This window comes from Myotis daubentonii, chromosome 11, assembly GCF_963259705.1.
Source record: "Myotis daubentonii chromosome 11, mMyoDau2.1, whole genome shotgun sequence".
Classification (NCBI taxonomy): domain Eukaryota; kingdom Metazoa; phylum Chordata; class Mammalia; order Chiroptera; family Vespertilionidae; genus Myotis; species Myotis daubentonii.
Genome location: NC_081850.1, coordinates 37,232,841 through 37,259,261, shown reverse-complemented (window position 1 = coordinate 37,259,261; position 26,421 = coordinate 37,232,841). Strand labels below are relative to the sequence as shown.

The 26,421-nt window shown below is 41.3% G+C and overlaps 1 protein-coding gene across 1 annotated transcript in view; it reads right to left on the bottom strand.

Annotated features, from left to right (window-relative positions):
- Positions 1-19,031, bottom strand: part of PGM5 (phosphoglucomutase 5) — a 174,866-nt gene extending 155,835 nt beyond the window's left edge. Inside the window, exon 1 of the mRNA XM_059656830.1 lies at positions 18,285-19,031. Within this exon, the coding sequence (XP_059512813.1) occupies positions 18,285-18,545 (261 nt within the window). The 5' untranslated portion in view covers positions 18,546-19,031. The remainder of the gene's footprint in view (positions 1-18,284) is intronic.
- Positions 19,032-26,421: the final 7,390 nt, after the last annotated feature.

The following is a 26,421-nucleotide window of genomic DNA, read 5'->3' as shown; positions in this document are numbered from 1 at the left end:
GGAGGAGCTGCCTCCTGAAAACCTAGCAGGGCCAGCTCCAGAGCTGCTGGCTGAGACTGCTCGCTATCTCCCCTCAGAAAAACGTGTGCTACCCGCCCTCGCTGACCTTTTCTTCTTCTTTCCTTTTTCTGTTTATTTATTCTCATAGGGTAATTCAGCTTTATTTTTTAATTTTTATTATTCAGGGTATTTGGGGGTCTTTTTCTTTTTCTCTATTTTTCTTTTATGCTTTGTTTCTCCATGGGGTGATTCAATTTAATAAATAAATAAATAAATAAATAAATAAATAAATAAATAAATAAATAAATAAATTGTTTGCATTTTAAATGGTGTCATTCTTGAGCATGAAGGACATTCACGATGATGTGCAAGCATCACCACCATCTAGTTGCAGGATGTTCCATCTCCTAAAAGGAAACACTGCACCAACAGTAATCACTCTCCTCTCTTCCTGCCCCTGGAAACCCCTGGTCTGCTTTCTGTCTCTGTTCTGTTACATGTGCTGTATGTTCCCTATACATAGAATATTACAATAGGTGTCTGCTCACATATTTTTGTTGGTTTTTATCTGAAATATCATTTTTGTTATTTGAAAGGGAAATCCCATGTGGATCTGAGGTCAGATGTAGGAGGTTGGGGGAAAGAAGCCCCTTTTCCTAAGTATGTGTATAATACCGTGGTAGAGACCACTGTGCTAAGTGTGATCCCAGAGCCAAAAGCCAATCAGGTAACTGCTGGTTCTTCCTGTGCCCAAAACTAAAAGGAGAAAAATGAAGAAATCTGGGAAGACAAACCACAACCTGGAAAGCATTCCTCACAACCCAAGGCCAGAGAAAGGTTTAAAATTCCTGTGGTGCAGATAACTCTTAAAAGTGGATGCTTTCTAAAGGGACAAAGGGCAAACACACTTCCAATGAGAGGCAATGCACCCACCTCTACCTGTCAGAGATACCTGACCTCCACGATGGGGACACACCCACTGTCAACACTGGGGAGAGAACACTGTCACCATCAGACCGACAGGTTTCTGGTCTGGTGGCAATCAACCCTGGGGAAAAAATGAGGCAGCAGAGGCCCCAGCAGGTCCCCTGGGGAGAAGGGGGAAAGGCTACCCTCTGGGAGAACAGTGAGCAGGGCCTGCCAAAGTCCCACAGGTGCACACCTGCACCTGGCAGTGCTCCTCCTAGGAGGTTACCCCACAGAAATCCTTGCACAATTGTTCAAAGATGAATTTTTGAGACTACCTAGCAGAGCACTGATGAAATAGTCTGGAATTGGAGAGACCACTAATGTCCATGGAGAAGGGATGGGATCCACCAATCCCGATCCACATGGATGAAGGAAGCTGAGCAGCTGCTAGTCAGTGAAAGGGTCTCTATGTGCTTACACATAAAGACTTCAGGGATTCTCTCACATGAGATGTAGGGAAATCTTCTGCATCCAGGATTCCTCCTGTAAGGCCACATATGTATGATTTCAATAGGCAGACATGCATATGTGAAAACATGATACTGCATATAGAAAACCTAAAGATTCCACAAAAAAACTACTAGACCTGATAAATGAATTTAGTAAAGCAGGATACAAAACAAATATCCAAAAATCAGTTGCATTTGTATACACCAATAACTATCAGTAAGAGAAACTAAGAAAATGGTATCATTTACAATTGCATCAAAATAAATAAAATACCTAAGGGTAAATTTAACTAAGGATATAAAGACCTATACTTGGAAAATTATAAGATATTGAAGAAAGAAATTGAAAAAGATACAAATAAGTGGAAGTATATACTGTGTTCATGAATAGGAAGGATTAACATCATTAAAATTTCTGTACTACCCAAAGCAACCTACAGACTCAATGCAATCCCTATCAAGATACCAATAGTGTATTTCATAGAAGTAGAACAAGTATTCCAAAAAGAACTTGAATAGCCACAGTAATCTTGAGAAAGAAGCAGAAAGTTGGAGGAATCATGCTCCTGATATCAAACTATACTACAAGGCCACAGTAATCAAAACAGCATGGCACTGACATAAAAACAGACATATAGATCAATGGAACAGAATAGAAAGCCCAAAAATAAATGCATGCTTTTATAATCAATATTTAACAAAGGAGGCAAAAGCATATAATAAGGACAGTCTATTCAATAAATGTTGTTGGGAAAATTGGACATATATGTGCAAAAAAATGAAACTAGATCTCCTTCTTACACCATACAAAGAATAAACTCAAAATGGATTAAGGAATCATTCTTAAAGATATAATCTTTAAACAGAAAGAGGTATATGTGTGTAAATATTTCCTATAGTGGTATTCATTAGAAGTGAAAAATTAAAAGCAATCTTTATATATGTCTAATAATTAAGAACCTACTAAATAAAGCATAATGTATTGACTTATGGAATATTCTTCAGCCATTTAAAAGGGTAATTATAAAACTTGTGCAGCTGTGGCAGACTTGGTTTGTAATCCACAAAAAGTTATGATCCCTTCCATAGTATAGAGTTGCTGAGGAGCAGCTGCCCAGACAGGGGCTCTATTATGTAGATGTACCCTTGCATCTAGGTGTGGCCACATGACTAGTTTTCACACTGAGTGTTAAACTAGTGTGAGAATGAGAATAGAAGTAATATGAGTTCCTGAACTAAGGATGTGAAGGATACATGCCTTTTCTACACCGCTTATTTCTCCTTCCACAGACTCAATATAGGTGACCACGTGGCTCTAGGAGATGCCGGAGCCACATGGTAGAAGGAACCTGCCTTACTGGATAGACAAGAGTCTTTGCCCACCAGGAACATCCATAGTGGACTATGATGTGAATAAGAAATAACTTTGTATTATTTTTAAGGCAATAAAAATGGGGTACCTTTCAGTTTTATTTGCTATAATAGCTTATATTTTCTTTCAGTTAGCGAAGAAACACAGACAACGTTTTCATGCTAAATCAAAAATGCAGAATACAAAGTCACTTTTATGCTATTACAGGAAGGTAAAATTATGTACACTTTGGGGACAGAACTTAGAAAAATACAGAAATACGTATATATGATTTATTTGTTAAGTAAAAGAGACCATAGGTAAATTTTTATCTTATTAAATTTTAATTATTTCTTTTTTTGAAAGGTTAAAGTGGAAAAATACACTTGAATAAAATTTTAACCTGAAACAACTTAGTTATAATTGAAGGTTTAACAGATTAAATTTTAGTTATTTGGAAATTTCACTTATGCAAACCTGTTCATTAACCTATAAATAGCAGGGGGGAAAAGAGTACTGGACAAAATATATAAATCTAGTTAAGAGGTACTGAGGCACAATAGTGCTGGAGAAGATAGGGGAGAATGAGTGATTGAGCTGCAAAGGAAAGATATGGAAAGTTCTGAATGTATTTGTGTCGCATGTGAATGCTTACCAAAAGGTAACCTCAGCAGAGGAGGGTTTTAAGAATCAAGCGAATAGAATGATCTGTTTTGTGAATACTAGTCATCCTCTTTTCCCAGCCACTCTTGTCATTGCCTAAGGAGCTCAGGAATACAGCGGCCCTTGTGGCAGAAGAATGTTATACATGGGCTCAGCAGCATAGACTTCTAGAATTACCAAGGCCAACCTGACTGCAGCCACTGCTGAGGGCCCAATCTGCTAGCAGCAGGGACCAACACCGAGTCCCTAATATGGCACCATTCCCAGGGTCATCAGTCAGTGACCTGATGGCAGGTTGATTATCTAGGACCTTTTCTATTATGAAAGTCATAGTACATTGTTCTTTATTTAAACAGACACAAAAGAGAAGCACACAGCGGAGGAGATAGTGTGAGGACAGACCCAGAGATTGGAGTGGTACAGCCAAAGCTAGGGAATGTATCAGTCATCAGAAGCTGGAAGAAGCATGAAGTGATGCTGCCCTGGAACTTCTGCAGGGCATATGGCTCTGCTGACACCTGAATTTCAACTATCAGCCTCCAGAACTGTAAGAGAATAAGTTTCTGTTATTTTAAGCCACCAAGTTTATGGTAATTTGTCAAAGCAGCCCTAGGAAACTAAAACAGTATATATATAAAGGAATGCAAAATCTATATTGGTTTCCTGTGGCTGCTGCAGTTAGAAGATCTAGATATGAGTCTTAGCTCCACTCCTGACATAAGGCAAATCTCCCTGCTATGTCTCCCCTTCCCTAAGCATTTAGAAGTCATGACTAGGTAGGAACAAGTTCATGCAATCACCATTATTCCTATGGTGCAGTTCCCTATGATCTCTTTGGGTCTATCCTTCTAATGCGATACCAATGCCTTTCATCAACCCTTTCACCTCACCTAGATTGTACCATTATTTGTTCCACCCATGAGTGGGCATAGGAGGTGCAGAGAGAATTAACATGCCCTTCCACATGCCACAGACTAGTGTCCTGAGAAAGAAAAAAATTATTACACAAAGCTTTCTCTCAGCACTTTCATTTCTTTATACCAGGTACATATACAACTAATTTTGTTAATGATTTTATTCCTGATGGATCCTTCTTTTCAGAATGCTACCAACTACTCTTCTAAATTAGATTTAGTATGTTTTCAGTTTTTAATTAGCTCAAATTAAAATCCTAGCGAGCAGCAGTGTACAATTTAAACCCACAGGTTAGAATCTCAGAGTATATGCAGAATTCTGACTCCAGATAAGTTTTCCCCAGTAACTAATGAAAGCGGGACTCTTGCCCTGGCTGGCTTGGCTCAGTGGATAGAGCCTCAGCCTGAGGACTGAGGGGTCCCGGGTTCGATTCCGGCTAAGGGCACATGCCTGTGTTTCGGGCTCCATCCCCAGTGGGGGGTATGCAGGAGGTGGCCAATCAATGATTATCTCTCATCATTGATGTTTCTATCTCTCTCTCCTTCTCCCTTCCTCTCTGAAATCAATAGAGAAATATATTAAAAAAAAAAAAGCAGGACTCTTTTCATGTGTGAACTCCCTTAAATAAGACGTCCCCTTGATGATTACCTTTTCACTTTAAGTAAGTCATTTTTTAAAAAAGAGTCCCAAAGACAGAGAAGAAAAAGTAAACATGAGATTCCTCAATGTCTTCCATTCATTGTGTCATATTCCCAACAAGAACAGAGAGAGTGAAGAGAGCAATAAACAGAAACTTCCTTGATGGTCCAGAGATAGAGTGTTGTACAGGACCACACAGCCACCACCACATCCATCTACAAAGTGCATGGAAAGCCATACACACAGAGATGCCTGTTTCCTGTCTTCTCGGTTAAAAAAAAACAACAAAAAACACACAGGCAAGTCCAAAGCTAAACTGCCATGGATGGCAAGGCTTCAGCCTTTCTGTCCCAGCTGTCAAAGAGGAGAGCCAGCCCTTACGCAGTGCTGCACATGAGTAAGCAGGTGATGGCTAAGTGGAATTTCAAGACATAACAAATTCAAGATGTGGATGTGGTTATCCAAACACCAAGGGACTTCTCCAGCTGCTCATGGATAATTGTGCTGTAAAATGCTTTGTTACATGGAGACCAGATGGGAGCACCCAAACTCATCCTCAGCTTCCCGTCCCCCTGGATGTCTTTACACGCACACTCAGGGGCTGGAAGCAAGAGACAAGAGTCCATTTGACCCAACCCAAGATGGATTTCACACTCGATTCCTAACATCTGAACAAGTTCAGACAATTTACAGGTACCTAGATGCTTGGCCCAAGTTCTGTTCCTCAATCAGCCCACCAGTTCTCAAAACATCATTGAAAGGATCAGGCAATCTGGCTTTCCTCGGGTGCCAAATGAGGGGGTGGAATTGGAGCTCAGGTTCCTTCTGGTGATAAGGCAATTCAATGCTTGGAAAATGCTGAAATATTTACCTTAAGGTATAGGGTTTGGTTCACTAAAACAAGAAGGGGCCCTCTTTGCTGCCATTTCATGAGTTGACCAACCCCACTGGGATCAGGATGAGAACCATTGAATCTACCTAGGTCAAGAGGCAGAGTTCAGTGCCCTGAGATAAGTTGAGATTTTGGTATCCAATGGGAAAGGATGTAAAAACTGACTTTGCCACCTATTAGGTATGTGACTTTGGACAAGACTCTGAATCCCTCTGTATCTCAGTTTTATTATGTATAAGATCTAAATGATCACAGGATGGAAGATGAAAGCCAATACAGCTGAGCTCCAGTTCAATACCTGCCACCCAATAAACTCTCAATACATTTCACTTACATTCCTTGTTGGTGTCATTTCTTAATTCTTAATTATGAATTTCTTAATTCATAGCAATTGAATGAATTTGTTATTGTTTTAATAACTTGTAATATTTTTCTAATTACAAAAATATATATTTGCATGTTCCTTTTTTTGAACCTTTAGGAAGTACATAAGAGGAAAAATAAAAATCATCTGTAAACTTATAAATGACTACTGTTAACATCTCTGTGTGTATCCTTTGTCTTTTGTCTATCTGTTTTTGTTTTTTTCTCTCTCTCTTTCTCTCTCTCTCTCCCTCCTTCCCTTTCATTTTATGTTTATGATTTTTTACAAAAAAAATTTGTGTGGCCTACATCTTGCACTTAATATAACTAGCCCTTCCCTAAAATCTGTTTATCACTAAATATTCTTCCATAACATGGTTTTAGTGGCTATATAGTCTTCCATTATTTAAATGTACTATCATTTATTGACCAATAAAAAGGTGTTCTTTCACTTAAAGTTTTTATATGTGCAACTAAAAAAATGTTTGAGGACTGAACTCATACTGTGGAATAAACTGAATATAGTGTGCCAATAATTAAATTAAAAAAACTAGTTGAAACATGCCTACATGACAATAATGGCTTCTTTCTTCTTTAACCACCAAAACTAATCACTAAGAGACTACTGAAGTGCATGGTAAGGAGTGACAGGACCATGTCTGCATCCTTGTTTGACATGGATCTTCTGACATTTCCCCCAGCCATGCCTCTGACTTGCATTGTCCACTGGGGTATACTAGGCTGGCCTGCTAACTTACCCATGTTGTTGAGCTCACTGCAGAAAGATTTCCTTGCAACATAGCTTCCTGCCTAGAACAGTAGGACTTAAATTGCTTATATTTCTTAGTCTTGGTCCATCCAACTCTAGCATCAGTCTACTTATTATCATAGAAACATAGATCATTTGGGAACATGTAGTCACCTCCTTCAATTCTATAAAGCCTTCAAAAACTTCTGACATCTGGAACTCTCTTCTATCTTCCTCCTGAATATATCCAGGGAAGAATATATATCTCTTTGCAGGAGTGGAGGGGTGTCCTATGCACAGATGCACACTCATATGCTACTTGAAAAACTACCTAAATTTTTAAGAATACTTTACATCTGGCACCTTTATAGGTATATAAAAATTTTATAATACAGCAGGTCCTAGAATAACATCCATTTTGTTCGATATCATTTCATTATAACATCAATGAGACGCCACAGAACTTAACTCTTATTTATATCAATTAGCCTATGGTAAATTGGTTTCCTTATATGTCATTTCACTTAAAGTTACAGAACCTATTGACAATGTTAAGTGAGAACTTACTGTGTAATGATTTTTACAAACACACACACACACACACACACATATTCCAAAACAAAAACTCAGTATCTTTGGTACCTCTGTACATAGAATATATATATTCCAAAACAAAAACAAAAGTCTCTTTTTATAGCTATGTGTTCTTCCATGAGTAGTTGTCACATCAATTAAAATACATTTATATGGCTCTTCAAATAAATTCCATCAGACCGCTTTCTGTCTGGCTGGTTAATCATTACTGCCCATTTGCTAAGTGCCCCCACCTCCTATAGTATGTTCCAATGAACTAAAGACATCTGGCTATCATAGATTTACAACTCAGCAAGATTAAACAATTTACCGTTATTTATGACAGCAAAGCTGGGTCTTCTGTATTATATTCCACATTAGCATCTGTCACTTTACATTTGGGAGCTCCTGTCCAAAAAAGATTATGCCTCCTAAGCAAGCATTCGGCAGGGCCACAGAAGCAGGCGCCCTAACAAATAGCCTGACAAAGTATTTTAAAGCATCACCAACTCCTGCAGCTGTGCATTTTCAGACTACTCAGCAGATTAGCCTGGAGTCTCTTAGCCCCTGCTTGGTCTGTTCCTCTCAGTAATCTCTCACATGGCCCAGTCCATTAGGCTTAAAAATCCTGTAATGAGCAGACTAAGATCTGGCCTCAGGAGGGGACAGTGGGGTGGCTGGGCGGGTTGGGGGGATGCTCTTAACACAGCCTGAGCCTCAGAAAGGTTTAAGGTAGAAGAGTTTGGCACTGACACTACTAATTCGTAACAGGATATAATGCACAGACCATGCTAAAAAAGAAAATAAGTCCCTTAAGTTGAGTTAACAGTCTATGCCAGAGCAGCTGTCCCCTCAAGTACCATGGCAGAGAGTGGGTGCAGGAGTGTCTGTGTGTGCGTGCACACCTGCACTGGGAAGGAATACCAAAAGTCAAGAGGAAGCCTCACCAAAGCAAATGTGATCACCACATGCACAGGCACCTCTGATCAGTAAAGCTCTGGAGATTAAAAAGCCCATATGCACATGTCCTTTTACATTAATCAGAGGAAAATAGTTTGGTAATATGAGTGAATAAAATAATTGATAATAATTCATTACCACATTCAATCCTCCCACAATCCTGGAAGATATGGGAGCAAGTATTATTACTTTCCCTATTTTTACAGATGAGAAAACAAACCCAAGAAGGCTAGGTGACTTCACGGGCATACAAGTTGCCAATGGTAGTACCATGACTCAAATCCAGAGTTTCTTCTTTTTTCTTCGTTTGCCGGGAGCCAGTCCATGCTTGCTGTTTCAAAGGACCTGGCATATATGGCATACTGTTCTTAATATGTTTGCTCACCTTCTTGGCACTATGTGTCTTAACCAAGGTCTCCGAGAAAGGTTGTTTCCCCAGGTAGGGATTTTGCCCTGAAGTTAGGGAGGGAATAAAACCCCTTAAGTAAGTGCCAGGCGGGTAATTAATCACTTTAACTATGAACAATCATGCTTAAGCTACATAATCTTTACTCCCTGGAATGGAGATAAGAAACGCCCTAACCTTTGTAATAGAGGTTGATAGGATTGAATCAACTGGTATAAATATAGATGTAACAAGACAGCAAGAGACAGAACTTAGGAGACAGAACCTAGGCACAGAACCTACACAGAACGTTCTCTAGAGACAGAAGAACTTCGCTGGAGAGAACATGGCAAAAGATCCTGGACAGAAACTGGCCTCAGAACCTAGAGACAGAACCTAGCGAGAGAACATGGCAAAAGATCCTGGACTGAACCTGACTACAGAAATTGGCAAGAGAACCTGACTAGAACCTGGTGACTGAACCTGGCTGGAGAACCTGGACAGAACCTGGCTGGAGAACCTAGCGAGGGAACATGGCCACAGAACCTGGCTGAAGAACCTGGAGAACCTAGCAAGAGAACATGGACACAGAACTGGACCCCAGCATTCGTTATTCTTTATTGACATGTTTAATTATGAAAGCAATTCATATAGATATATGATTAGTTAACAGAGAGAAGTATATGCAGTCGAAATGAAAAGAATTCTCCATACACACCCACAGACCCCAGATATATTCACTGTTAACTGTTTGGAGTGTGCTTCTTCCAACCTTATTTTCTGTGCCTAAATTATATACACAAAAGTGGGATCATGCTACACAAGATACTCTACTAATTACTTTGATTCACTTAACAAACTATCACTCACATCTTCCTCATGCCACATATAGATCCACCTCCTATGCTTATGAATATTAATGTATCTATGGTGAGGTTGTGTCATAAATTATATACTTGTTTTCTACTGTTGAACATATAGACTGTTTCCAAGTTTTTCTTTAGCAAAATGTTGCAGTGAGCATTCCTATACAGAGACGTTTGCACATTTGTATTAGGAATATCTCCAGGATAAAGTTGTAGACTAAGGGACTCCTGAATTTTTAAACAAGAACTCTATTAATTTAGATATATACTGCAAAACTGCCTAAGCAAAAAGTTGTATTAATTTAACTTCCACCAACAGTGTACATACATGACCATTTTCCACACCCACACCAAACTCTGAGTATTTTTATTTTTTTCCAAACTGATGGGTTGCTCTTATTTATATTTCTTTGTTTATTAATGAGGTTGATCCCCTTTTCATGTGTTTGTGTTGTTGACAATATTTCTTTTAATTGTTTGAATTTTCTTATTGGAAAACTCTTTTCATGTATTGTAGACATTAATCATTTGTAGTAAAACTCTCCTCCCAATATTTTGTGGGGTCTTTTGTCAAATGGGATAAACTTTGGTCTTTATGATTTCAAATTCTTTTCTCTTTCCACTAGAAATTCCTAAATGCAAAACTAGATACCCTCCCCCAACTCTGCCAGCTGCAAAACAGGACTCTTATCAGAGGAGAAAAATATACTGGCAATAATTTAATATTATATTTGTACAAAGCACCTATTAGAGACTTGGAAAGGAAAGAAAAACTTCTGTGACTTTTTGCCAATAAAAAGAATTTCTTTGTGGATTGAATATTCCTGAAACTTTTCATACAAATACAGACTTTAGTCCAAAATTTGATGTCACTAAAGATGTAAGAGATGAAAGATATCCAAGAACTCAGAAAATGTGGATTTTAGCAAGTCTTGTGTATATTCTAAATATCCTTTTATTCATAACTAATGAGAATCAAGTCAGATGAAAGAACCTAAAACTTTCCCTTTGGCTATGCAAGTATAAACAGTTAAGGCATATTGGCCAAATCTTGAGTGTTTGCAATTAATTGTCAAGGCTGTAGGCTAACAAAGAACATTGTAGCCCTAGCTTTCTATCTTCTATATAAAAACCCCTGGGAAATTTAGACCTTCTTTCCCCTGCCTATCATTCCCCAATAATCCTATTCAAATTCTATTACAGCATTTGTTCATGTTACTGTTGTCTAAAAGAAGAGTGGCCAAGGACCAAGAGATGTGCGTTAAGATTAGTGAAGCCAATACCTGTGCTGAGATTCCTCAAAAATCGGTTCCAACTTCTACTCTTTATGTCTGTACAGAAACTAGCAAACTTCAGAGTTCACAAATGGCTCCAAGAAAACAGATGTTTCATAGAAAATTCTCAGGGCAAGTTTCACACATAATGCTGCTGATGTGTGTCTGTCTTTTCAATAAACATCATATGCTTTATTAGAAGATTTACTAAAGCAGCTTAGTTAAAAATGCCATCTGGGTCTCTGGACACATTAAACAAAGCTTAAAATAACCCACCCCAGCAACTGGGAGGGCCCAGCTGTTCTCAAAACCTCTCCCATTCCCTTTACTTACACACACACACACACACACACACACACACACACAAAAAGTAAATGAGGACTTGAGGCTAAAGATTTAAGAATGAACTGGCCCAAACATAGATGGATGGAACCATAGGCTCCCTAAAAGTTGCTGCTGCTCATATAATAGATTTCCCAATTCCACTAATGGGGATTTGGGAAGGGAAGCAAGATAGAGTGATGGAAGGCTCTTTAGAGTTCTAATGTACTACAGGCGCAGTGCATGGATTCATGCAGTGGTGGGGTCCCTCAGCCTGGCCTATGGACTCCTCAGAGGATGTTGAAGAGCCAGTTTCGGTCCGATCCCCGCAGGCCAGGCTCAGGGACACGAATCCATGCACCGGGCCTCTAGTATGCATATAAGATCTTTGGTTAATTTCTTCCCACCTTTCCCCCTCCCCCCTTCCCTCTGAGACTCATGAGTCTGTTCCATGTTTCCATGCCTGTGGTTTCTGTTCCTGCGTTGAGTGTCTGCCCCCTGGTGGTCAGTGCACATCATAGCTACTGGACAGTCAGTCGGTTAGCCAGTTGCTTAGACTTTTATATAGAGAGATTATAAACCTTCCTAACATCTGGGCCAAAGTAGCTCATTCCAGCCACCTGTACCTATTCTGTAGCAAAAACCAATAGAAAATACATAGCAATCACCACTCAGTTCTTTTTCACTTCAAGAGATAAGACCTGGAGTGAAGTGAAATAAGCCAGTCAATGAAGGAAAAATACCACATGATCTCACTCATTCATGGATAATAGAGACCATTATAAACTTTTGAACAATAATAGATACAGAGGCAGAGCTGCCTCAAACAGATTGTCAAACTGCAGAGGGAAGGCTGGGAGGGTTGGGGGGCAGGAGGGAGGGGGGTAAGAGATCAACCGAAGGACTTGTATGCATGCATATAAACATAACCAATGGACATAAGACACTGGGGGGTAGGGGAGGCCAGGGGATTGTCAAGGGCGGGGGGAAAAAAAAGGACACATATGTAATACCCTTTGTAATACTTTAAGCAATAAAAATAAAAAAAAAATTAAAAAAAAAACCTGGAGCCAGCCAACCCCAGATTTCCACATCCATTCCAGGAAAGAAGCCTTATGTATTGAAGCACTGGTTTCCTTCTCTTGCTTCCTTTTTCTTCCCTCTCTACTTTCCACCCAACACCATATCCCACTCTGCTCCCCTTCCAAGCCTATTTTCCTTGTCTTTGGTTCTACTCCAAAGTGTGTCTCCCATATCTATACAAAAAAAAGGATAATATGCTAATTAGACTGGATAAACCAGATGTCTTCTGGACATCATTCCAGACGTCATTCCTGACAAAGCCAGGGGTGTGGCTGGCCTGCAAACTGCCCACACCCCCGCCCCAGCCGGCCCCACCCCCCAGCGGGTACCCCCACCCCAATCCAGGCCCCCTTCAGGGCAGGCCAGCCAGCCCCCACCCGTGTACTATCCTATCTAATAAAAGGGTAATATGCAAATTGGCCCTATCAGCAGAACGACCAGAACGATCGCTGGACCAGTCACTATGAGGCACACTGATCACCTCTTGGTCTCTTTCACTGGCCAGCAGGCTCTGATTGCCTGATGGCCACCTGTGGTGGGGGCAGAGCCAGCAAGCAGGCGGGAACAACCGACCTCTCAGTCCCTTCGCCCAGCCGTCAGGCACCGATCACCTGATGGCGAACGGAGAACCAGGGGTGGGTGGCAGCAGGCGGCAGGGCCCGCTGCAGGCAGCTGGGAAAGATGGCCCTGATCGCAGGCCAGGCCTAGGAACTGTACTTGTGCACGAATTTTGTGCACCGGGCCTCTAGTAGTCTAATAAATGCCAAGGCAAATGTATTCTCATTCTTTGGAACTACCTTTTCATGTTCTGTTAGAATCAAATATAACCTGTGCAAGCATCTTAGCTAGAAGGCACACCCAAGTCTCTTTCTGACCCAGCTTTCCTCATGCCCTTGCACTTCAGCTTGCACCTCAAAAGGGTTTCAAAAGGCATTAAGCAGCTCTTGAATGCTGTAACTCGATAATAATGTTGTTGTTGCTGCTCATCATCATATGCCCAATACTGTATATGGCTAGTCAACAAGTGGATTTTCTCTTGACTAAAACATGAAACAAGAGATATAAATTGTTTGCAAAGGGGCCCATTGCATGGTTTATTCAGTACACGCATTCAGATTATTATTACCTGAGATGTATTTGGTTGACCTTAATAATACTCCACTAATTATCTTAGTGCTATGGATGTTTCTAAATGCTTTCCTATGCAGTGCACTATCTGACTCCCAGGATAATTCAGTGATGCTGTCATACCCAATTTATAGAGGAAGAAACAAGGGGTTTCTAGGTATTTTGAGAAGCTAAAGCATTTGTCCTATAACCTGCAAGGCAGAGGTAGGAAATCAAGGGGAGAGTTCCAGATGCTGATTCAGTGCTTTCTCTACCAAACCTCATTATCTCCTAGGCTATCGTCTGGTTTGGGTTTGCCAAATACGTATTTGTCGTATTTGATGACTTACCTTTACTTAACCTATTATTGCTTTGACTGTAATACTCTGGCTCCATTAAACAAACACACACACACACACACACACACACACACACGTACTTTAAATGTTAAGTTATAGAGCTGCACTGTCTGGTATGGTAGCTACTAACCACTTGTGACTATTTAAAGTTAAAATTCAATTAATTAAATTAAATGTAAAATTCAGTTCTTCAGTGGGTACATTTCAAGTGTTCAACAGCCACATGTGGCTAGTGGCCAGGACAGTGCAGATTACAGAATATTTCCATCATCACAGAAAGTTCTACTGGACAGTGCTGATATACAATGTCATTTCCAGAGAGAGAAAACTTTAGAAAAAGTCAGAAAGATCTTGAGGCAGATACAGGGCTTTATTATTGTCCAATAATAAAGGTAGTTTGGGACTAAAAAAAAAAGATTATAACACAGAGGAGAAAGAGAGAGAGAGAATGCTCTTAGCTAGATGGATCTACCCAGAGAAGGGCAAAGGCATTCTTGTAGCCATTATGTTGTATTTAGCTCTTGAACTCATAAGAGATTAGAATAAATTTGTATATAGAGAATCTAAACCCCTAAAGAGGATCTGAAGCAGATGGGAATAGAAAGAGAATAAAAAATCAACTAGTTACAAACTAAGTTTAGTCATAATTCATTTAAATGATACAATTTACTCTTTGTACTCAGTAATTATTTTTCTTTTTTAGTATGACATTGTTTGTATTTTTAAAGGGGAATTAAAATACTTCTAGAGAGATTTTTAGGTATATTCACATAGCCACATAAAGACTACAAAAACAGGTAAAGAAGTATCTTTTCACTCACAAATCCATTCAAATTGATTCTATAAAAATCCTGGTGTCCATAGCAATAGTTAAAAATGTGAAAGTAAAACAAAACAAAAGTCATGTACAACAATGGAAGTTGCTGTTTCACCACATCTTACTATGAAAACTGGTGATGTAAAGAGAGAAATAAATATATATTCTGCTTTCCAGAGGGAACTCTATTACAGGATAACGAAATGGCCCGGTTGTGAGGAAACTGTCCCAATCTATAGTAAAATGCCAACTAAAACATGCAGGAGGAATAGGAGAATTAGCAAATCAACATTTTGAAACCCCTAATGAAACAATTTACTCAAGCCAGGATCACTCATGGATGTTAAAACAAATGGATTAAAGTTGATAAGGAAACAAATATTTACATGGTACTTAGTTCACTCTACAGGCTACTTGCTAGTCCCAAGACGGGAAATAACAGAAGCTACAGGCAATCACCACAATAACCCTGTAATCATCTCAGCATCACGAATAATGGAACAACCCGAGATTATGTTTCCTAATGTGATACAACATGAACATATATCATCATCTATAAAATATTCTTGTAAAAAAATTGTTGACCCCGAATCTAATTAAGTCTTTGTAACTAATTTTTAGTTCAACAAATAAAATAGTATAGTACAAATTAATATAGTAAATTTGTATAGTAATAAATTAATATAGTAAAAAGTCAAATGACACCATCAAGAAAGAAATAAAAAATTCCAAAAAAGTGGGGGGGGGGGGGGAGGGCTGAGAGGGGAGATTTTATAGGACAATTGACTGGCCTAGTCTCTCCAACAAGTAATTTTCATTAACAAAATAAAAATAAAGAGGGAAATATTTTCTAGGTTAAGAGAGACTTAAGACAAATAACCAAATGCAATGTGAGTTTATTGATTAGAATAAACCAGTTTGATCAAACCGTCTATAAAAGCATTTTAAAATAAGTGAGGAAATCTGAATCTGGGCTTGGTAATAAATGATACAAAGAAATCACTTTTTATTTTGTTTGGAATGAAAGTGTAATTGTCAAAGAAAATGTTCTCCTTTTTTTTAGAGATCCATATTAAAATATTTAGAAGTAAAATGTAATTTTCTTTAGTATACTTTAAAATACTTTACTCCCTAAAGAGATGAAATAAGTATAGAAAAAATGTTAACAATTTAGGGTATGGGCATATGAATGTCATTATTTAGTCTCTCTACTTTTCCAAAAGTTTAAAAATTTCACAATTTTATAATAAAAATGGGAAATCCCAAATTGTACAGGGATATATCTGATAATCTATTTCAAAGTTTATGAGATATTAAAACATTGGTAATATAGTTTATCATTTTATAAACTCCAAACTTCTGTTCTCCTCCATCAATTATAGAATCAAAGAACTAAAGTTTTTGTTTTTTTATAAAAAATTGTTTTGTAAAATTAACATTTTTAGTAAAAACCAAGATTTTTCAGATAGAGAGAATGCAGCCCCCCGTCAGATTCCAGTCAGATTAAAAAGAAGAAACTCTATTTTTCTATTATTTTCTAGCCTTTTATTGAATATTTCATAAGAAATCAAAAAAGGTCAAAGCATTTGGAATCAAAGTTCATCGTTCCCGAATATAACTCAACAGTCCAAATTAGGAGACAAGTCCATTCCCACCAATTTGCAATTACTCAAGACCAATTTTGCTTACAGTTATCAAAACTGCCTTTCCCAGAAGCCAGCCTTCTGATTATTCACTTCGCTTTAGCAAAAGTCCCCAAGAACTGAACAAAATAAGGATAAGATCTGTTAAAATGAGCTGTTTGAAATTTTGATAAATATCCACCATTCTCTTCACCCATGCCCACCTGCCTTAGAAGTAGTCCTTTCAGAATATTTAAGAGATGGACTTCTATATGGATTCTTCATAACCACTGTGAGGTTACATTTAACTCTATTTTAAGCATATATTAGCTTATGCTAACTATCCCCTAAAATAAACTTTGTTCAAAGTTAATAAAATGTGTTTACCAGAGAAACCACTGTATTAAGAGGTTGAAGCATCCTTATAGTAAAGTGTGCCAAGAAATAATAAAGCATAATAATTTGCCCATGCAAATCAACAACTATAAGCTTCAAAAATATTCTGACCCACAATAAATATTGGACAGGCTATGTTTCTCTCATCCGTGGAAAAAACTGGAAGGAGTATGAGAGCTGCCATAGCTCTCCCAAGGCTCATTACTCTCCATTATTCCACAGGAACAGCTTTGTCAGGCAAGAGTAAAAGACCATTTGTCAACCTCTTTGCAAATCCCTGATTCTAGCCAATTTTCACCAATCCCAAGTGAGAGCCAGAGAGAAATTCAAGTCTTTTATCTCCAGCATCATTGTCTGCTAAGGGTTGGAAATCACAATTCCACAACCCAACTCACCCTTTGGCCATGTTTCTCCCAATTGGTTTTGGTTATTTAAAAAAAAAAAAAAACTATTTCCTCATCCCTGAAGCATTGGGAAGGGGAAATTATAGTAGACAAACATGAAGCATGGACAACTACAACTGGCGATCTCTCTCTCTCTCTGACACACACATACACACACACACACACACACACACACACACACACACACACACAATGGGGTGGGGAGAGGGGAAGGAAGGAAGGAATCCAAATGCCAGACAATTGTTTAGTTTCACTTTTTTAAATGTTCGCACTCATACATCTGCAGAGATTTCACTTAAAGGAAAGTTCTATGTGTGTGGGTCTGACCACATTAACAAGGCTGAAATTACTATTTAAGACAATGTTTCCCATATAGAATTCAGAAATCTCTGAAATTGGTTATCTCTCTTGTGAAAGTCCTTGAGAGGCCGCTGGATTGGGAAGAAAATAGGGATATGAGGATATAGCAACCGGTGCTTCTAGTAGTAGGATATCAAGGAAGGAGGGAGAAGGGAAGGGGGGCAGAGGGGTCTGAGAATTCCAATTGCAAAAGAAGGCTGCAGAGGTCGTGAGAGAATGGAGAGGAAATGAGGATGAAACGCTAAGGGAGAAAAGGCATGAAATGTGGTCAAATGCCAAAGGGCATCTTGGAGAGAAGTTGGGAAATGCTTTAAGAAAGGCATTGCAAATCTATTTCTGACCATTTAAAAATGTACCCAGGAAACTGAGCCCAGGCTGCACAGCATCAAATTGATCCCTACACCATTTCCATCCGAATCAAATTAATCATAAAATAATTTCACTGGATTCATGAACCAACGATGTTAAAAACTTTCACCGTTTGAACTTGCCAAATACGTCAGGGATCAACACTGCTGTGTGCTCTGAGACAACACTACTGTTAAATTTGGCAGACCCAAACTTTAGGGTGGAAGAAGATGACTGCAAATAGGGCAATGTCCTGGGTGCACCCGGGAGGCTGAGAGTGGCGGTGATGGACCGGCTTCCGGCAGTGGGACACTGCGGGGAAGGACCTGGGCTAGGAGAGTGCCGAGCCGGCAGGCAGAAGGGGACGCGGGCGAAAACTTGGGACAGCAGTGGGAAGCGAGGGACGACCAGGTAACTCACCCCGTTGGCCGCAGCCATCTGCACCACGATCTCCGTGGCCGTCCTGCTGAAGTACCTGCCGTCGCTGCCCACCACCATGGTGCAGCCCTGGCGATCGCGCAGGTCGATGGACGACAGCACGCTCTGGATGAAGTTGGGCAGGTAGTTGCGCTGGCCCTCGAAAAGCCCGGTGGGCCGCCGCAGCCCCCCTCCCCCAGTGGGCCGCTGGTCCTCATAGGGTGCCGTTGGCACGGTCAGCACCGGGATGGGGCTTCCCTCCATGGCGGCTCCTGTCCGGTCCTGCCGCGGCTCCCGGGAGCCGGAGGGAATCTGCTGCCCGGGGGATAGGGGGGGCCACCAACCTGGCGGCGCGCCGAACTCCGCCTCGAGCCCCGGCCCCCTCCCCGAGCCGCCTGCAGTCTGCGCCCTCCCGCGGCACCGACCAGTGGATCCTCTCCAAGCGGCCCCTCGCTGCCCCAGCAAAGTTTGGCCTCTACCTTCCAACAAACTTCCTCTCCAGCTGGATGGCCCTAGGGGCCCGCAGTTTTTCCCCCCCAGCTGGACTCACTTTCGGGGTGTTGTCCCCAAAACCTGTTCCCAGTGCCAGCTACCCCGTCCCCTGGCGGCTCCTATTCTTGTGTCTGACCCAAGCCTTCCCCAGCAATGGACTGTCTCCGGGGCCCACCGCCGCTAGAAAATAACCCGGGGGTGGTGAGACCTGGGGGAGGATTTGGGATCCTCTCCCCTTTCACCAACAACCCTGTCTCCTCGTCCTCTGGGAGTGAGCAGTTTACTCGCACAAGTTTCTCGCTGTAACAAGGACTAGGGAGGGAGCCGGGGTGGGGGTGGGGTGAGGGGACTGAAACTTTTGCCATCAGCAACAGCCCTAGCCAAAAATAACCCTGGAAAGGCAAGCTGAGAATTGTTATCTTCTGCCAGCGATGAAATTGGAGGCTGGGTGCTGTGTGTGTGTGCTTGTGTGTACACACCCTCCACCACTACCATTTGTTGCAGGGAATCACATACTGTCAGGCCCTTCCATCCAGTAGGGCCCGCCCAGCCATCAACACTTTTCCCCTGGCTATCTCCAGATAGCCCACATTGCAGTGTGAAAACATTTCTTCCTGTGGTGGTTGCAACAACAGCAACACAGACACACATTTTCTTCTTCTTGCCCTTCCCACCCTCACTAGCCCAGCTTATGCTTAGAAACAGGCTTGTCCTACACTGTATTTGCCCATATTGCTGAGCTCTTTTTAATATCCTACCAGAAATGAACAAACTCAAATTAAATAAGGACTGGGTACTAGGAACGGTTAGGTCCTTTCCAGGGATCCTCTCATTCTGCAGGGGCTAGAGATGGTCTGCCCCGTCTCCTTAAAGCTCACCTGAAATCCAAAACCAAGAAATATCCCATAGAAAATAGGAGTAAATAAAGAACAGACTAAAAAAAATAAAACCCTAGAGTCCATTCCCCTGAATTTGTGGTTGAGAGAGCCTTGGCTTAGCACCAGACAGACCTCAGCCCTTCTAAGGATCTGTGCATATCTCTATAATGTGGGGTTTTTAAATCACTTTCTAATAACATTTCATTTTGCAAAAAAGGACAGTATTATTCCCAGGGAAGAAAAGGTGGTAAGGCCTTTACCCCAGTAAAGACATAGCCCCCAAGCCTACAGTTGCCCAAAAAACCTCCAGGACTTCATCTCTCCACTTTCAGCACCTGCCTCAGTCTTGATATCTCCATCATCCTGTCCCAACAAAGCGCAGTCACATCTAAAGACAAGTCAGGCACATCTCATACAAGACTTTTCAGTTTTACCAGTCAAGAGGAAAGTCACTTTGCTTAGTTCAAACCCCCAAATTCCCAAAGACTCTGATTAGCCCAGCACAAGGGAATGTGCCCAACTATATTACCAGAAAAGAACCCCACAGTGAAAGGGAAAACGATTCCTCCAAAGGAAGGAGGTGCTATGCTCCAGAGCAGCGGTCACCAACCTTTTGGACCTCACGGACCACCAGTGGTCCAACGACCATGGACCACTGGTTGGCGACCACTGCTCCAGAGGGAAGAGAAATGGATGACCAAATCACAATTGTTCACCACATCCTTCACACTTTCACTGATCAAGTCTTTTGAAAATTATTTTTTTCTCTGAATTCACATAGCACTTTGTATCACTAATAAGGAATGTTTCCCATGTTGCTATACCTTTCTGCGTATATCTTCTCACCTCTAGCTGTATGTGACCTTGGAATAATCCCCTAACCTCTCCTCACCTTGTGTCCTCACTGTAAAATGGGCATTATTATAATCCCTACCTCATAAATTGTTAGTAGGATTAAAATACTTAGTACAGTGCTGGACAAATATTAGGTATTTATATTATTGCCATAAATGTTGCATTTATCATTATTAATGAGTAGCAAGAATTACGGTCTATATATTTGTAGACCACCACTGTACTTAAAGGGTTTTGGGCATAGGTGATATTTTAAAAGATTGGTGGAATTAATCTGTAGGCTTTGACAATGGGAACTAAAGATATATAGAGTAATTTGCCCTTGAAACAAAAGAAAGTTTTATAACTAAAGAAATATCTTCAAAGCTACCTCCAAATTTGGTCCAGTTAATTTGAATAAATTTGTCACAGTGATAGAGAATGGAACCTGAGAGGGCCCCATAGATAAGAAATGTCTTGCCCATAGTTGCTCACTGGTAACATGAGAAGGTCAGATTAGATCAGTGTTTCTCAAAGGGTTTTCCTCAGAACATGAGTGCCTACCAAATACTGCACAAAACAAGAATTTCGTGGCTAAGTAACTTCTTAGAATCCTGCACATTCTACCCCATTCTTGGAGCTTCACAATGCACATTTTCATATTCAAAGCTCTGAGAGGTCCCACAGAAAAGACATTAGTTTAACTTTTTTTAAAATTCATGCTTCCCAACCTAAATTCACAAGACCAGTTTGCTTAAGGAAAGAGACTCAGACTACCTTTGTGACTACAGTGGTGACATCGCCCTTTCCATTTGTGTGTCCTCGGTGGGCTAGGTCAGGGATAAATACATTTTCCTGATTCTAGGGATTGGTCACCCCTTTGAACTGACTCAGAGCTCTTGGCAGCATGGGTCACAATGAAGGGCAGCTCTGTTTGCCTAGAGATCCCTTTCAGCCTTCTCTGAGCCTCTAGTCTAGAGAAAGGCATCTCACTGAGAATTCTTGGCATGAAACAGGAGCATCTGATATGTCCTCCCTTTCCCTTGGGACTTCCTTGCTCTCAAAAAAAAAAAGGTGTCAGCCAGCACCTTCATGTAGAGAAAACACTAGCTGGTTCAGCAAGATCAGCATTTCCCAAAAAGAGAATTTAGGGTAAAATAAGTGTTAAAACACTACATACTTTATCCCCTATCCTATAGATTCACAAAGCATATTAGCATATTAAAGACTGAAGTTCCATAGGAAAGAATACTCAACTTTAACCCAGATTTTCCAAATTTTATCTCTGGGGCCCTTTTCCAAAACATATCAAGGACATTAATATTCTATGAAACACTTTAGATCTTTCAGGTCCCTTCCAGATAAATCATTCAATGATTCTCTTTTTTACTCATGAAGCACTGTTAAAAGATTAATTTCTGTCAGGTTTCTATTAAGAAAGTTACTAGAATTTGCAAAAGGGAGCAGGTAAAATCACCCAATTAAAAAAATATACCCTTGAGCCTGGCTGGTGTGGTTCCGTGGTGGTTAAGTGTCAACCCAAGAACCAGGAGTTCGCTGTCCAATTCCCTGGTCAGGGCACATGCCCAGATTGTGGGCTCGATTCCCAGTAGGGGGCGTGCAAGAGGCAGCCAATCAATGATTCTCTCTCATCATTGATGTTTCTATCTCTCTCCCTCTTTCTTCCTCTCTCGGAAATCAATAAAAACATATTAAAGAAATATAAACCCTTGAGTGATTTCGAGACTTAGAATGACTTACATATATATATCCTCCTATCTAATAAAAGAGAAACATGGTAATTGGCATACGACCGCTACCCTTCCCATTGGCTAATCAGGGAGATATGCAAATTAACTGCCAGCCAAGATGGCATCCGGCAGCCAGGCAGCTTGAAACTAACATGAGGTTTGCTTGCTTCAGTGATGGAGGAAACCAACGTTCCCCGCCTGCCTTGCCGGCCTCTGAGCCTGCAGTTTCAAACATTGTAACAAATATAGAAGCTAAACAAAACCCCAGAAACATGCTTTCAGCGAGCCGAGATCTCAGAGCTGGAATTGATACAGAGTTTCGATTATAGAACGCACACAAACCAGATACCTTCTTTCAGCAGCGGAGGCCTAAGAGCTGGAGCCTCAGAGCTAAACCTGGCCCAGAATAAAAAAGAAAAAAAGGAGCGGTTCGGAGCTTCCGTCACCCGCCAGCCTGAAAACAGCCCTCAGCCCCTCACCCAGACTGGCCAGGCACCCCAGTGGAAACCCCCACCCTGAAGGGTGTGTGACCAGCTGAAAACAGCCATCATCCCCTCACCCAGGCTGGCCAGGCACCCCAGTGGGGACCCCCACCCTGATCCAGGACACTCTTCAGGGCAAACCAGCCAGCCCCACCCATGCACCAGGCCTCTATCCTATATAGTAAAAGGGTAATATGCCTCCCAGCACCGGGATCAACGTGACAGGTGGCAGCGCCCAAACCCCCTGATCGCCCTGCAGCTCTGTGTGTGACAGGGGGCGGGGCCACAACCTCCCTATCCGCCCTGCTCTGTTCGTGACAGGGGAAGGCACCCCAACCACCTGATCAGCCCTGCTCTGTGCCTGATAGGGGGGAGCTCCCCAACCCCCTGATCGCCCTGCGGCTCTGTGTATGACAGGCTGCGGCGCCCCAACCCCCTGATTGGCCCTGCTCTGTGTGTGACAGGGTGCGGCGCCCCAATCCCCCGCCCCCACGGGCCCTGCTCAGGCCCTGCTCTGTGTGTGACAGGGTAGAACCATAACCTCCCCATCAGCCCTGCCCTGAGTGTGACAGTAGCGGCGCCCAACTCCCTGATCCACCCTGCTCTGTGTGTGACAGGGGGCGGTGCCCCAACTCCCCTATAGGCCCTACTCTATGAGTGACAGGGGGGAGCTCCCCAACCCCCTGATCGACCCTGCTCTGTGCGTGACAGGGTAAGGAGCCCCAACCCCCTGATTGGCCCTGCTCTGTGCGTGACAGGGGGTGGCGCTGCAACCTCCCCATCGACCCTGCCTTGAGTGTGACAGGGGGCGGTGCCCCAACCCCCCCAATCGGCCCTACCCTGAGCGTGACTGAGGGTGGCATCGCAACCTCCCAATCTGCCCTGCTCTGTGCATGACAGGGGGCGGCGCCCCAACTCCCCAATCAGCCCTGCTCTGAGCCTGACCAGGGGCTGCACCTAGGGATTGGGCCTGCCCTCTGCCACCCGGGAGCGGGCCTAAGCCAGCAGGTTGTTATCTCCCGAGGGGTCCCAGACTGTGAGAGGGCACAGCTGGGCTGAGGGACCCCCCTGAGTGCACAAATTTTTGTGCACCGGGCCTCTAGTTTATATATAATTTTATATGTTCTGTTCTTCCACCCTCCCACCCCCACCTCGGATGCCCTGGCTGACAGAGAAGGCTGGCACACACATTTGGTCATGGTAGTTAAGTATTCCTATTGAGTTGGAGTCTACTTCAGTGCACACAGGGAATGCTAAAAACATGCTGTTGACTCATTGACTCTAAGAGCCGAAGAAATGCCAAAAGTACAGGACAAGCGCCAGAAAAGCAGGTGGAAAATGTCATGAGGCAGTCATTCCTCTAAGGAAGCACCAGTTCCCTTTTTAATCTGCCCAAACACCTTTGGGTGGTGGAGAAAGCCCATTAGATTTCTCCTAAAATACCATTTTCCACTAAGCCTTCTGTTCCCTTTCACTATGTCCAAATGAAATAACACACAGCAATCCCAACAGAATTTGCTGCTTCTCTACTGCCTTCATTGTAAGGCCACTAAGGGAATGTTCAAGTGATGTAAAGGTCCTTGTCTCATGTGTGTCTAGTGCACTTGTTCCTGTGTTCCCACATCTTGGACTTCAAATATTTTTTTCCCACCTTCATCAGTGACTACATATGTGGCCTTGGACAACTTGCTTTCTCTCCCTAAAGCTAGGTTTCTGCACCTGAAAAATGGACATAATGCTACCTACCTCCTAGGGTTGATGATCATATTCAAAGAGCTAATATGTGGAAATTGCTCAGCACAGTGCCTGGAACATAATAGGGGCTTAATAAGTGATTGCTACAATGATTATTTTGTTATTACCATTATTATTATTAAAAATAATTTTTATTGGTGTTATATTTACTAAATTTATTATTACCATAATAATTACAAATAATATAATAGTATAATATAATATAATGATTCTTAATCTTTGTATCGGTAGTATTGTCTTTGAGAGCAAGAATGAACTATGTCTGACTACCTTTTCAGCACATTTTCTAGCATAACATCATAGGCAAAATAGGGAACTAGCGTTAAGGATTAAAAAATTTATTTGCATTGACCCTTAAATACTTTGTAACAGTGCAAAAGGAGTTGTCAGCCTAACACATGGGAATTCCCATTCCTGTGTGGTTTGTTTTTGGAGGTGCCACAGGATGCCTAGGAATCCTGAAGGACTGCTTATCAGCCTCCCAATGCCAGCACAAGAAGCCAATGGGCAAAATAATGTGGGTGTAGTTTCCTGGCCTTCATGCACTGGCCCCAACTTTGAAAAGCACTTGATGTTAATTGACTAACTTGTAAATATTGTTTTTGGAAAGCCAATAGTTTCCTTTTAATTCGGTTTTACCTAAAAATAATAAGACTGATCAACTAGAGATGAAGATTTAATTTCCAGGTGTCCCCCAAAGTATCTAGAACCATCAATGATATATAGTAACAGATTATTAAAAACTTTAGGAAGCCTTATCAAAGTTCCTCCTGTTATAAAAGGCAAAAATATTTACTTTTCTAAAGGAAACTCTATACTCTTTTAATAGGTGAATTTTGTTAAAGTAATACAATTTAGGTATTCATTAAAAAGAAATATATTTTCTATAAATTATATTTCATTAGTCATTTTCAATCATAACCTACGTGAAATTTTTCTTTGGGTTTTTTTTTTTTTTTGGTATGGTAGATTTTAGAAAGGGATCCCCAATATATGACTAATATCTGAATAAATATTTTAGCATTACTAGCTAAAGTCATTTTTTTTCTTTTTTTTCCTTTCTTTTTTCTCTAGAGAAGGAGGGAGGGAGGGAGGGAGGGAGGGAGGGAGGGAGGGAGGGAGGGAGGGAGGAAGATTGTTTGCCTCCCACATGTGCCCCAACTGGGGATCAAATCTGAAATCTGAGTATATGCACTGACCAGGAATCCACCCCACCACCTTTTGGTGTATGGGATGATGCTCCAACCAACTGAGCAACACTGGCCAGGGCTATAAAGTAATTTCTTAAAAACTATTTTATATATCATGGAGCTAAATAACAAGTATGCTGTACAGTCCAGTATTCCTACCTTATGCGATCTGAAGAGAAACCAGAGCATAAGTATTCCTACCTTATGAATGGATTTTTTTAACTATGAAGTCTGGGTGAATTTGCATGACTGACAGTGAAATACTACGGTATCAAAGCCAGTCAGTTTTGGAGTTGTGAGCACATGCCATCCTCAAGTCCCTAGCCCAGCCCAGGCCTAGCTCAGATGTTACTTACCTATTTGTCAGGAACACTGGTCCCAACAATTCTATGTACCCTGCCTGAACAATTTTCTCCATGAGACTCTTCCAGGAAAGGTTCATTTCCACAGAGCACATATACAGAGGACACATTAATCTGAAAATCAACTCAAGTAAATAGTGAACACAACTGCATTTTAACATAGTGTTTTCAGGACACACTAATTTAACCCAAAAGTAGTGCCAATGATTGGGCTTTTATGGTCTAAAACAGCCATGGGCAAACTACACCCGTTTGAAATGAATAAAACTAAAAAAATAAAAAAAAGACCGTACCCTTTTATGTAATGATGTTTACTTTGAATTTATATTAGTTCACACAAACACTCCATCCATACTTTTGTTCCGGCCCTCCGGTCCAGTTTAAGAACCCATTGTG